The sequence below is a fragment of the Rhinatrema bivittatum genome, chromosome 7 (genome assembly GCF_901001135.1).
Source record: "Rhinatrema bivittatum chromosome 7, aRhiBiv1.1, whole genome shotgun sequence".
NCBI classification, from domain to species: Eukaryota; Metazoa; Chordata; class Amphibia; order Gymnophiona; family Rhinatrematidae; genus Rhinatrema; species Rhinatrema bivittatum.
This window is the reverse complement of record NC_042621.1, coordinates 71,632,135-71,647,123: the sequence shown is the minus strand read 5'-3', so window position 1 is coordinate 71,647,123 and position 14,989 is coordinate 71,632,135. Positions and strand designations below refer to the sequence as shown.

Below are 14,989 nucleotides of genomic sequence, written 5' to 3'. Positions count from 1 at the left end.
TCCAGCACTAATCACACCACTACTCAATTATTGTAACTCACTGTACCTTGGCCTTCCTTCAGCAGAGCTCAGAGCCTTATAACTGATACAAAACTTAGCAGCATGACATTTCCGGTTCCCCTATGAGAAATTATATTGTGCCAGTATTATATAATCTCTGCTTCAATGTTGACACAATATTCTATCACTCGACTCCTTTCCTTAGTTTAACAAAATGCTGCGGCTCTATCAGCCCACGTGCCTTATAGAAATTGCAACAAGGCTTATTGGATGACTCCACAACACGTCATGCTTGCCTAGCTGTTATAAAGGAGCGAGCGAGTTTTCTCCATGGCAGCACCAGAACTCTTTTACACAGGAGCTAGGGCTGTTATGTACAAAATCATTCAAGACAATGTTAAAAAGTCTACCTGCTGAGACAAGTGTTTCCTTGAATGCTATAAACTTTACAACCCTGCTGGCAGAATTTTCTGTTTTGTTGCTTTATTTATCTAAGATTTTATTATTTATGTCTCTGATGTTCACAGCTTAGTGCCTTTGTGATTTAGCGGTATATATATCTCAATAAATACAAATACAAAAATCCATTAGCTATATGCATAACCGTCTGTACAGCTATCAAGCTTACTAAGAAGGAAGACACTAAAACATTGAGAAATCCCAAAACAAAAAACATTCAAAAGCAAAGATATTCATATCACCATACTCTTAAGGAGAGTTAAATGAAGCCAAACACAACACAATCTACAGAATGGGTGGCTGCTGATAATAAAAGGAAATAAGCTTCAACAAAAACAGAGACTTGTAATTTGGAAATATACAATAACATTGCAGTCAACAAGCCTATTTTACTCTCACTGACATAGAAACTACAACCATGCTTAATTCACCGCAAAATGCTGATGTGACATCTGTATTATAATGTACAGAGCGCGCTCAACGACAAATTTTCTTAACTCGGCAGAGTCCTCAAAGGTCTGAGTTGCATTATTTGAATTAACTGATTTCTTGAAGACTAAATCAGATTGAACTGCGTATCCAAGGCTTTTAATTGGAGTTGAAAGACCAAAAACTGCTTGGAAAGTGCAGCGGTACCCTTTGCAAGATCCGCAACCACAAGCAGGCAGGCGCCTTCCTACATTATTTATTTTAAAACTTTTTTATACTGGCATTAGTGGGTACATCATACCAGTTCACATCCAAACTGAAGGTGGAAAATACATCGAACAGGGACTAGGGGTGGGACAAAGTGTAAAAGGAGGAGGCCGAAAGATAGCACACAGAGTCAGGTAATATATAAACAACAAGATAGATATAAAAAACTATCAAAATTTAAATAACAGGAAAACAATATCAAAAACTGTAACTGTATAAAGGTTCAGGTCAAAAGTGATAGGGAATTAATCTGGGTAGGCCTGCTTAAAGAGCCAAGTCTTTAATTTCTTTTTGAATTATCACAGCAGATTTAGCTTGCAGGTATCACAAAACTATAAAAATGAAAGGCTTCAGCTAAAATTTGTTCCCAATCAGGTGAGAGGGGAAGTGGTATGCTCTTTTCACTTCAAAAGTCTAATAAACTTTAAGTACAATAAACCATGGAATAAAATCTTCAATGAATTTGATGGGATCATTGCCTCACAGACCCTTCAGGTAGCCTACTTCAGTTATTTGTGATTTCTAAATTTGTTTTTCATCTCAACAATGAGCTCACAATCTAGACCTACTTGAACTATGCCGTCAACATGTAAGACTCTTCCTTCAGTTCTTGATCTGAATGAAGAATCTTGCATCAAATGAGGTCAATTCTGCTCCAATCTCTTGCATTGCATCCTTCATGGAATTTACCATTTCCTTTAATCTCAGCAGCACCATTATAATCTATACCAGACTTTCAAAGGCACCATCCTGGATGGATATGGAAGATCTTGTTCCAATCTTTTAGCCCCTTTCAGAAGTAGCAAAAGCTGTTTCTCAATTGTTTTTGGATTTGTTAATTTTTTTTAGTAGAGATGAGGTTAAATAATTTGACAGACTGGGCAGAAATTGAGCACCTCTATATATACATATATAGAGGAGTTATAGTAAACTATAGCTGGAGCACAGACTATGCAGCCATTTTGCTTTAGCTCAGGAGTGCCCTCTTCCTTCAATGGCATCATTCAACAATTACTTGTGGGCAAATTCAATGTGATGCATAATTTGTGCAGAAATGTAATATTCTGCGCAAAATTCTGCAACTCAGAGTGGTCAGAAAAAAGGATAGTTTTATTTCATTGGGCCACAGGGATGCAATGTCCATATCGGCTGTATGGGTTGGAAGGAGGAAGCAATAGCAGCATCAATGTCAGCCCACACTGCCCATGAAGTAGGTAGAGCCCCTAACAACTGAGGACTAGCACGAGGAGAGCTTTGGCCCATGCCAGCAGAAAAAGAGGTTGGTAAGGTTTAGCTGGGGAGACAGCAGAAGCATACAGTAGAAGGGATCAGGCCTTGAAGAATGGGAGAGAAAGAGAGAGGATTAGGCCTTGAGAGAGAAAGACTACAGAAGGCTTCAAGCCTTGGGGAGAGTCGAGGTGAACAGTGTCCAACCTAGAGAAAAGAGAACGAAAGAGGTTGTATTTTGGAAATGTGAGTATAAAAATGTGACATGAGGGAAGAGGAGGAGAGGGTGTCGAGACATGGTTGGGAAGATAGTGGACATTAGAGAGCTTCAAGCCTGAAAGGAAGAAAGCCAGGGAAGGGGACTGCTCCAGCATTTTTCTTTTTGAAAATTCTTTTCTTGTGGATTAAGATGCCTCCGAAACATAAAGGGAAGCAGAGGACTTACCCCTCTTCATACTCACTATCCCCGGAGCAGAAGACCATTCCACAATGCACTGTGAAGTCGGCAGAGACGGGTTCGAGTGGTCCGGCTGTCGGGTCACAGGAAGGGATTGCGACCCGACTTCGGAAGTTTTTTCCCTCAGCCCTTTGGATCAGAGACTACCTCCTGCTGAACAAGGAACCTCGACACTCCGTCCGACCAGAAGCCCTGACGAGGACGACAGAGTTAATCGGGCAGAGGGGGTACTGCCGGTGGAAAACCTCATTCAGATTCCCGAAGGAACCAGAGAGAAACTAGCCAGAGGCCTTGAGCCTGACCAACTGAGGAGGTGAGAGCCTAGATTCCATATCCTCTACCAGTCCTGGCAAGATCTTGATACCGTCTAAACCAGAGATAGTGACACTAGACTCTTTGTGGTCTTTAACATCTACCTTAGTAAAATCTTTAATGGACTGGTCTGCAAATATTAATTCCTTGTCGTCTCAGATATGTCTAATGAATGAGAATTCTAAGAAATTCAAACAGGAAGCAGCAGGAAAATTTCAAAAAATGGAACAAGATCTTATACAAATTAAGACTGTTCCATCAACTTTGGTGCAGAACTATGGGGCTATTAATAGAAAAATAGAGTATATGGAGAATATGATGAGACATCTAAATTTGAGAATTCTAAACTTTCCCAGAGTGGTAGGAGAGTTGCCGTGCTTAACCATTAAGCGATATTTCAATGAAATGAGATTTCCCCTGAAAAAACTCCACCCTGGACAAGGTGTATTTTCTCCCGATACGGAAAGTTCAACTAAAGCAAATAACCCCTAATGTTCTTGAAAACTTAACTGATTTTCTGGAATTGTCAGCATATGAAATTGCTGAGAGAACAACCTTGCTAATCTCCTTCTTTAATGAAAAAGACCTTGGGGACTTTATGCGTGCTTATTTTTAAAAAACGAACTCAAATTTCATGGGTTCATGTGTAAGAATATACCCCGATATTACGAAGACGACGCAACAGAGAAGGAAGGCATTCCTGGATTTGAGGCAAGAAATACAGACACAGAGTGTCTTTTTTTTTTTGTGCTTCCCGTGTAATAGCGTAGTAAAGTACAACAATGATAGCTACATTTTTTACCAGCCAGAGCAATCGTAGAGTTTTGCGGAAGGGAAGAAAGATCTACTACTAATGAGTAATAGTATGTCTAATCCATAAATCGAGAAACCGACTTTGAGAGGCTCTTTTTTTCTTTTAAGAACATAAGAACATAAGAAAATGCCATACTGGGTCAGACCAAGGGTCCATCAAGCCCAGCATCCTGTTTCCAACAGTGGCCAATCCAGGCCATAAGAACCTGGCAAGTACCCAAAAACTAAGTCTATTCCATGTAACCATTGCTAATGGCAGTGGCTATTCTCTAAGTGAACTTAATAGCAGGTAATGGACTTCTCCTCCAAGAACTTATCCAATCCTTTTTTAAACACAGCTATACTAACTGCACGAACCACATTCTCTGGCAACAAATTCCAGAGTTTAATTGTGCGTTGAGTAAAAAAGAACTTTCTCCGATTAGTTTTAAATGTGCCCCATGCTAACTTCATGGAGTGTCCCCTAGTCTTTCTACTATCCGAAAGAGTAAATAACCGATTCACGTCTACCCATTCTAGACCTCTCATGATTTTAAACACCTCTATCATATCCCCCCTCAGCCGTCTCTTCTCCAAGCTGAAAAGTCCTAACCATTCCCCTTATCATTTTGGTAGCCCTTCTCTGTACCTTCTCCATCGCAATTATATCTTTTTTGAGATGCGGCGACCAGAATTGTACACAGTATTCAAGGTGCGGTCTCACCATGGAGCGATACAGAGGCATTATGACATTTTCCGTTTTATTCATCATTCCTTTTCTAATAATTCCCAACATTCTGTTTGCTTTTTTGACTGCCGCAGCACACTGAACCGACGATTTCAATGTGTTATCCACTATGACACCTAGATCTCTTTCTTGGGTTGTAGCACCTAATATGGAACCCAACATCATGTAATTATAGCATGGGTTATTTTTCCCTATATGCATCACCTTGCACTTATCCACATTAAATTTCATCTGCCATTTGGATGCCCAATTTTCCAGTCTCACAAGGTCTTCCTGCAATTTATCACAATCTGCTTGTGATTTAACTACTCTGAACAATTTTGTGTCATCTGCAAATTTGATTATCTCACTCGTCGTATTTCTTTCCAGATCATTTATAAATATATTGAACAGTAAGGGTCCCAATACAGATCCCTGAGGCACTCCACTGTCCACTCCCTTCCACTGAGAAAATTGCCCATTTAATCCTACTCTCTGTTTCCTGTCTTTTAGCCAGTTTGCAATCCACGAAAGGACATCGCCACCTATCCCATGACTTTTTACTTTTCCTAGAAGCCTCTCATGAGGAACTTTGTCAAACGCCTTCTGAAAATCCAAGTATACTATATCTACCGGTTCACCTTTATCCACATGTTTATTAACTCCTTCAAAAAAGTGAAGCAGATTTGTGAGGCAAGACTTGCCCTGGGTAAAGCCATGCTGACTTTGTTCCATTAAACCATGTCTTTCTATATGTTCTGTGATTTTGATGTTTAGAACACTTTCCACTATTTTTCCTGGCACTGAAGTCAGGCTAACCGGTCTGTAGTTTCCCGGATCGCCCCTGGAGCCCTTTTTAAATATTGGGGTTACATTTGCTATCCTCCAGTCTTCAGGTACAATGGATGATTTTAATGATAAGTTACAAATTTTTACTAATAGGTCTGAAATTTCATTTTTTAGTTCCTTCAGAACTCTGGGGTGTATACCATCCGGTCCAGGTGATTTACTACTCTTCAGTTTGTCAATCAGGCCTACCACATCTTCTAGGTTCACCGTGATTTGATTCAGTCCATCTGAATCATTACCCATGAAAACCTTCTCCATTACGGGTACCTCCCCAACATCCTCTTCAGTAAACACCGAAGCAAAGAAATCATTTAATCTTTCCGCGATGGCCTTATCTTCTCTAAGTGCCCCTTTAACCCCTCGATCATCTAACGGTCCAACTGACTCCCTCACAGGCTTTCTGCTTCGGATATATTTAAAAAAGTTTTTACTGTGAGTTTTTGCCTCTACAGCCAACTTCTTTTCAAATTCTCTCTTAGCCTGTCTTATCAATGTCTTACATTTAACTTGCCAATGTTTATGCTTTATCCTATTTTCTTCTGTTGGATCCTTCTTCCAATTTTTGAATGAAGATCTTTTGGCTAAAATAGCTTCTTTCACCTCCCCTTTTAACCATGCCGGTAATCGTTTTGCCTTCTTTCCATCTTTCTTAATGTGTGGAATACATCTGGACTGTGCTTCTAGAATGGTATTTTTTTAACAATGACCACGCCTCTTGGACATTTTTTACTTTTGTAGCTGCTCCTTTCAGTTTTTTTCTAACAATTTTTCTCATTTTATCAAAGTTTCCCTTTTGAAAGTTTAGTACGAGAGCCTTGGATTTGCACACTGTTCCTTTTCCAGTCATTAAATCAAATTTGATTTAATTTAATTTTAATGTTTGATTTCCGTTATCTCCTAAAATGTGCAGAACTTTCACCCCCCATGTAAGGGTCTAATGGGTAATATAATGGAAAGAATTATTTCTTATAAAAATGGATGAATAGATTTTTAATCAGTTATATTTTTCATTTCTGTATTGTAATACTATATTACATGACAAAATGGATACTTTGTAAAAAATTTGGAAAATTTTATAAAGAGTACATTTAAAATAGTAAAACATTGAGAATAAAATGTTTTTGCATAGAATTTCCCCAGGTGCAAACAATACATTACTTACTGAAATGTCAAAATAAATCACAACCTTACTGAAAACCACATAGATACATCATTGTGCTTCAAAAAATAACGTGTGTGGAATTCACAAGCTGGATAAAAGTATAATATTATTCTTACCCAGGTACTCCTGCAGATTCCATGCGATTAGCTAAGTTAACGTCATGAGACCAAACATCATACTGCCATTTCCTGAGCCCAATCACACCACAAAGGACATTTCCAGAATGGACGCCGACCCTCATGTTGATGTCCACTCCTGTGGCTTCTCGCACTTGTCTAAGGAGAAACAGTAGAATGATATAGCATCATCTCCATTGCACAGACAGCTAAGAAGCATCAGTCTCCTGCACTGGATTCCTATAGCTTGGTTTGCAATAGAATGCAATATTAGCTCAGAGGCAGGAGAAAGAGTAAAAGTAATTTGTTGCTTTCAATATAGCTCATGGAATAGCAAGGTTGCCAAGACATCGCAATTCATATTGTTAAACACTAAAAAATATTTTGAAGTAAATGAACAAACACTGAACCTAATGTACTATTTCAGAAAGTCCATTGCAAAGCAACTATACTTCAATGAAATTTACTTACATTTTTTGCAAAAAGTTTTATGCAAAAATTGTGAGCACTATTTTTGTACCAGTATAAATAGCATACACTGTTTTGCAATTTCTGCATCAAGTTTTTTTCTCTTTAGTACAGTGGTCCCCAACCCTGTCCTGGGGGCCCACCAGCCAGTCAGGTTTTCAGGATATCCACAATGAATATGCATGAGAGGAAATTTGCATGTTAAGGAGGCAGTGCATGCAAATTTTCTCTCATGCATATTCATTGTGGATATCCTGAAAATCCGACTGGCTGGTGGGCCCCCAGGACAGGGTTGAGGATTACTGCTTTAGTACATCAGCCTCCTTGTGTTGTAAATATATCATAATTTTAAACATGTATCATTTTACTTTAACATTACTTTGTAGAGGCTATAATCTGCAGTGCATGATCTTGATATGATCTCCAGCAAACCATGTTTATTTCCCATAAACTGTGGTCTCCATAAACAGCAGGATGAATTAGCATGGTATGAAGTCATCCGACAGCACTGAATGGACCTTTTTCTTTAGCTCAACCATTCAGTCTACTGAGCATGCACAAGAATTCCTATGCGCGCAGTGCCTCGTGAGCCCCTCAGTGCATTTGTAGAGCTTAGCTTTAGCAAGACAGTCTACTCTCTAGGGAGGTGGTCAGGTATTAAACATGGCTAATTTATTCTGTTGATTACAATGAATACCATTTATAGTAATTAAACATGCTTTCTTTGTGTCCAGCATGGCTGACTTGGCCATGACACGCGAGTCCCAAGCTGAGGGTTGCACTATGGTGCACTACTAAAATAGCAACCCGGTTCCCCTGTGGAAAATGGACTATTGGGTGAACAGACCACACAAAACTTTGTCCAAAGTTAGTCATTTTTTGAAAGATTGTCCTGATAATAATGGGTTGTAAAGGTGTGAACAGGCGACCAAACTGCAGCTTTGCTGATGTCTTCGACAGAAACAGCTCTCAAATGAGCAACTGAAGTGGCCAGGGTTCTTAGTTGATACGCCTTGATAAGAATCTATCTATAGGCCAGTTAGCAAATAACAATGCACGATGCAGTCCACTAGCCAATTAGAAATGGCATATTTGGTAACTGCTATTCCCAATCTTTTGGGATCATAAAAACAAAAAGCTGGAAAGTCTAGCTGTGCTTTCTTCAAGTAATAAGCCAAGGCCTTTTTGCAGTCAAGCACGTGAAAGGCTTTTTCTTCTTTATGCACATGAGGTCTTGGAAAAAACATGGGTAAAAATTATTTGGTTAAGATGAAAAGCAGAAACCATATAAGGCAGACAATTTTGGATAGGTGAAAGCACCACTCTGCTGTGGAAGAACTGAAGATATGGTGAGTGGGAGATTAGCGCCTAGAGCTAATTGAAGTGATGGCCACGTGGAACACCAATTACCATGTGAATAACTTTTCTATCCATATATCTTCCGTAGTAAAGAACTCCTTTTATAAATTACATATGTTTAAATGACTGCGTCCACTCTACCCTCACGATTTCTGTACTGTTTATAATTCCTGATTTTTCCAGATTTGATTACTGCAATGCTCTCTACCTCCCAACACCTCTCTCCAGCCCCTACAACTAATTCAAAACACTGCTGCTCGTGTCCTAACAGGTACATCTAGGAAAACCATACAACCCCCATACTATATTCTTTACATTGGCTCCCAGTCAACTTCAGGATTCAATACAAAATCCTATCCATCATTCATTCTCTTATACATAATCCTTCTTCTGTCTGGCTATGCTCTACCCTCCGTATATACCAACCCAACAGACATTTGCGATCCCTAAACAAATGTCTTCTTGAAATTCCTTCCATCTGCCTAGCCAGACTTGATATAACCAGGAAATGTGCCTTCTCTGTCACCAGTCCCTTACTTTGGAACTCCATGCCTGATTCGTTAAGCCAGATCACAATTTCTAAAGACTATGAAAAATTTAAAAACCTATTTGTTCTCCAAAGCTTTCAGTCCTTATCTTTCACAATAAGGTTATTTTACCTAGCCACAGATAGATATAAGCTTTACCATCGGCTTATTTTTACTTTTTGTTTTAAATATATTGTTGCTATTTTTATGTTTTTATGCTTTTATGTATGTTTTATCTGTAATCCGCTTTGTCCAACCCACAACTGCAAAGGCTGTATATAAACAATTTCAATAAATAAATAAATATTGATACTGTCTCCACAGACTCAAAAGGAGATTTCATCAGCTGAGCCACGGTGCAGGTGTTTTGAAATTAGTAGTTTTGTATGCTACAAACCTTTCATGAACTTGGAGACTGTTTATTCTAAAGAAACCACTGGAGCAATAGTATGTAATCTGAAACTTTAATTAGAGAAAGACAGAGACAAAGGGGCTGGGACAGGGACCAGAACAAAGCACAAGGAGATAGTTTGTTCTAGGGAGTAACAGGTCTATACAATTGAACTTGCTCAGAAGAATGGAACAAATCCCTTAGAAGCACAGATGCGCTGCCATGATCACCAGGTTCTTAGTGAAAACTCTCAGGACTGCTGAGAGATAAAATTCGAGGAACTTCCAACATGATGGCTAGATGGAGATGAACATATACTCATCCTTCAATTCCAGAGTACACATCCAATATCCTGGCTGGCTGAAGGGAAGGATGTTGTAGATGGAATTCATCTTGAACCTCTCCCATAAGAGACACTTGTTCAGTCTTTGTAAATCCAGGATAGGCTTCAAACCCTTGACTTCTTTGGGATAAGGAAATAGCTGAAGTAGAACCCCTGGCCACATTTCTTGGTTAGAATCTGCTCTATCGCCCACTGACTAAGAAGTGACTCCACCTCAAGTTGTAGCTGAGTTGTCTGAGATGATGTGAATTGAAAATTGGACATTGTGAAGAAACTGGAGCTCAGGAAAAACGCAAACAGTATACACTCCACAATTCTGAGGGCTTGGCATTCTCCAGTAATCTTTCTTCACTCAGATGCAAACAGGAAGATCTTACCTACTACTAGTTGATCACATTCAGAGGGAATGGGCCTGTCAAAAATTGGGATTTGGCTTAGGCTGGCGCCTCTCCTGAGGGCGTCGTCCTGCCAGAGGCTATTGTAGCAGAGCAGATGGAGTACATTAACACTGAGAGGAATGGAAGAGACATCTCTGAAAGAAGGGATGCTTATAAGAGAAGAGCTGTCATCTCGGCACAGATGCCTGCTCTGTCGCTCCAGAAAGGGATTGGAAGGCCATATGCTGTTCTTTAATCTGGGTGACCATTTCTCTAACTTTGAGGACAGATTGTCCTCTGCACAGGAAATATTAGCAAGTTTTTGTGGACATCCTCCTGCTGATTGCTAGCACCGAGCCAAGCCATCCGGCGTACTCAGATTGCTGCTGCCGAGGATTTCGCAATCATGTTGAAGATTCATATGATGAACAGATGAGATGACGCTAACACTCTTCTGCATCTAGGAGGGCCTGACAGTATCCTTCTTCTTCCCCTCCATGCAATCATTTAAATATTGAACCTTTTTTTTTTATTATTAGTTTCTCATGCCTTACAAAGTTTGTGGCAGGTAACTATTCCATACATAAAATCTGTAGTAACACACAAACAGTATGCAGAACAAAATGACAACATTAAAATTGATAGTCAATGGGATCTTCTTGGTGTTTGGGTATTTGCCAGGTTCTTGTGGCCTGGTTTGGCCTCTGTTGCAAACAGGATGCTGGGCTTGATGGACCCTTGGTCTGATCCAGCATGGCAATTTCTTATGTTCTTATGTTCATATGGTTACTTTTAACTATTAGATTGAGCCTTAAAGAAACTCATAGGGAGAGTAGAATAGACATAGGAGTTGACCTGTGAGATGCCAGCTAGAAAGGTGAACAATTGTCTGCGGGTGTTAAGGAGAAAGGTGTTGTAAAAACGATATGTTTTAACACTGTATTAAAATATTTTTTGTTTGATGACATAGGGATTATGGAAGGAAATTCCAGAATATAGGAATGGTAAGTGAAAATGCTATTTTGCAAGTGGATGATAGTCTGGCTATCCCATGTAGAGTTGGGCTGCAATGCATGCATGCATTCAGTATGAACCTCTGGAAAACCTTTTCAAAGTTGTTCAACAGCTTAAAGTGTTTAACTGGAGGAATGTTGTAGAAGATGAGGGGTCTTCTTGGCCTTCTTTAAGTCTGATTCCATGACCACAGACAAGTGAGGAAGCTGAACTACTCCAAACCCCAGGACCTGTTGTACCTGATACTTAAGGTTCAATTTCCTAGCAACTGGTGGGCAGGAAGCTGGGTTATGCTACATTCTTGCCTGCAGGTCCCTGGGTATCTTATGGACCAGGATGGCAGAAGGCTGTGCTGGCATTTCTAGGATCTGTAGCAAACCAAACACCTTCACACACAAACCTGTGTTCCTGTGAACACTGATTCCTATCACCTTGCCCATTTTGTCAAGAAACTTGGAGTACGAAAGATCTTCTGGCAGCAAGTAAGCCAGATATGTTTGACAGGAATGGTTGAAGAGCACCTTCCATGTCAATAGTCATTAACAAAGTAAAAAAAAAAAAAAAAAGTCTTCAACTCAAACATGATCCATAGACTTTTGGGTCCTCTGGGCTGGCACTGAAGAAGATGCATTTTTGGAGACCAGAATCGGGTCCCTCTTCTTGAAAAGCTACCAGGAGACTCCAGGAATTCTCCACTCTTAAGACACCCCCCCCCCCCCCCCCAAATAGTACCAGGGTCATTAGAGAGCAGAAGGGATCTGAAGTTTCAAATCTCAGCCTCAATCATTTGCTTTGAACATCCTTCAACAGTCTGGTTGGTTTAGAGTCCATTAAAAAAAACAACCATACAAGAATGTGATAAAGGGGGTTTTCTTCGAGTCATAAAGGACTGGGGTACTTGAAAGGAGGGCTCTCAGGCTCTGGTTCTCTGTGCTTCAGTGCCTTGCTTGACCCTCAAGAAGCCAACAACTCTGGAGACCCTATCAGAGAGGGAAAGTGCAAAAAGGAGCCATTTCTTGACTCAGCACCTGCTGAGTCAAGAAATGACACTATGACAAAGAGCGGCTTTAACTCATGGAACTACACCATCTTGTACATCAGGTTCCTTTGAACCTAAGGGGACATCAGACCATAGTCATAGCAGCTGGGAGAGTTGTGGTCTGGCCCCATACATCTTTAACACACAGCATGGCCATGGGTGATGAAAATAGTTTAGCTGCAGAAACAAGGGTGGACTTTTTACTAGGGGTGATAGTCCAAGTCTTCTGTTATTTTCTAGGGTTTTTTTTTCGTTTGGTAGCACTGAAAAGTGCTTGTGAGGAAGCAAGTAACATAACAAAGTAATGACAGCAAATAAGAGCCAAATGGTCCATCCAGTCTGCCCAACAATTTGCTTATGGTAGACAAAGTTATATAGCTTCAAATAAAAAAAAAAAGAAGTTCGTGTGGGGTAGTTTGATTGCTTTTTAAAGAGAAAAAAATGTATGTCTGAGCAGTAGCAAGGACAAAAAGGGTTTGAAGGGCTCACGAGGCAGCACATGCACAGAAATTCCCATGCATGCTCAGTAGGCTTAAAGCTCTACTGAGCTATAAAGAACAATTCGTTTGGCACTTTTGGATGATGTCACTCCGCTTGCCATGGCTAATTCAGCCTTGCTTTGCGACCGAGAAATGTGGTCACTAACTGAACAAAAGATGCATTCCCTGCTGAGAGAAATTACATAAACATCTGACTAGCTGAACTATTAAAAGTATCTTTTTCAACATGTACAATCTGGAGAGATATGGAAGCCTCTGACATTTTATGATTTTACTTACTCTACTAGAATCTAAATTTGATCATCTGTTTATCCAGTTGTTACATAAATAAAGTGCATATGATGGCAGAAGATAAACAAGGTACTGGTCAAATAAAATAATCTAGACAGCAGTTAAATCTAAGTTTATTCCTTCCCTAAATCATTTAATGCAATTGTAGTATTGCTCTCTCTCATAGATGGCCCATGATCCAAGCTTGAAGCTGTTCTTTGGAACCAATAAAAAGTTTACACTACAATAAAAAGCATGTTTATGAAGCCATGCTGTAATTGTTTTCCATATATCATATTCTATTCTAGAATGAAGGAATGCTGACTGGAGTTCATAGGCTGGGCTTTGTAGCATGCTTTGAAATTTTTATCATGCCGTTTTATGATGAAGTGGTAATGCTTGTTACAGGTGCAGCCAAAAGTTCACAATCAAGTTAAATTATACATTCTAAGGTAAGGTTAAAAAAGTATTGCAAACCAATATTTTTATATTTATCATCAGTATTGTATTAATCTTATGTGTGGAGAAATCCTGACAGTTTATCTGGAACATGTGAAATGGATGCAGAACTATGCTTAAAAAATGATTGCCAGCAAATCTCCAATGTCAGTGGCTGAACTCCCAACTTTCAGTTTACAATTTTCAAGTAGTAAAGCCTATGTAAAAGAAAGGCGGAAGGCTTTTACATTTAATTAAGATGGAGATAAGTGTGGTTTACACAGGGATCTTGAAATTGCAGGTAGGCAATTCATCATCAATAATTCACCAACCCATAGGCCATGGCTTTGGTACTCATGGTCATTTATGGAAGTTAAAGGCCTACTATGTTATGTTGTGCCAATAAGGTTTATTACTGTTCTTCACCTAAATCAGATATGGAACAGGGAAGATATTTTGTTTCAGTCTTAAAAAATTATTTAAAGAAAGTATGGAAACATTAAGCTAAGGCTTTTAGACAAGTTGACAGTAAATCACTGCCAGTCCTTTTACTCTAAAAGTGAACTTTTATGGTCAAAATTGTAATATGTGTAGCTGTTTAAAAAGAAATTAACTATGAATATTAATGTATGTGCTAGAGAAGCCAAAATCAGATGGTCAAGATTACCCAACTCAAGATTTCCACCATACCACAATCCAAAGGTTTGTAGCACACTCTTAATTTGGAACACAACTTGGCAAAACTCAAAACTTTTCCATCTCAACTGTGTAACAAGATCAGTGACGTGCAAAATTTGTTGCATGCAAAAGCAAGTAAAATAATTTGGGGGCAATAATCAAATGTTTCTGCATGGGTAAATGCAGCTTGATTATTCAGCTCCCCCCATCCCCGCCCAAACTTCTTGCTTTAAGAAAAATTACACCCACTGTTTCACAGCATGCCTACTTTTACCTGCAAGAAATAGTAGACATGGTTAGATCAGGGTAGGGAAAGTATGCACACTGATTACATTTTTCAAATTACCACACGTACTTTGCATTTGCTTCAATGCACACCAAGCTCCTTGCACAGTAGAATAATTGTCTTCCCTGTATCTGTCATATGCTTAGGGACCTTCATTTTCTGTTTTTATTACAATTTTCCTTGGAAATTTATCAGTTCTCATAGAAACTAACAAAAACAGCTGAATATCAGTGGAAAAAATGACTTTTTTCCCACCGATTTTCTACTGTTTTTTTGTTTGTTTATTATAAACACTGATAAGTTCTTGGAGAAAATAAAATAAAAACTGGAAACTGAGGTCTCTACATATAATGTAGAAAGCAGAGCTATCATAAGATAGCAATTCGTGATTTTCATGCTGTATATGCAGAATGATTTTACCTGCTAGCTTCTTGACCTCATTAATCTTTCTCTCAGTTTAATATATGTTTAATGAACTTAGTTAATTGCACGCAGTCCTTTC

At 39.2% G+C, this 14,989-nt stretch overlaps 1 protein-coding gene across 4 annotated transcripts in view; it reads right to left on the bottom strand.

Moving 5' to 3' along the window:
• Positions 1–14,989, bottom strand: part of ADCY7 (adenylate cyclase 7) — a 331,521-nt gene that overhangs the window by 85,008 nt on the left and 231,524 nt on the right. For all 4 annotated transcript variants that reach the window (XM_029608517.1, XM_029608514.1, XM_029608515.1 and 1 more), the window contains one exon: positions 6,798–6,956. In XM_029608517.1, the coding sequence (XP_029464377.1) occupies positions 6,798–6,956 (159 nt within the window). The remainder of the gene's footprint in view (positions 1–6,797; positions 6,957–14,989) is intronic.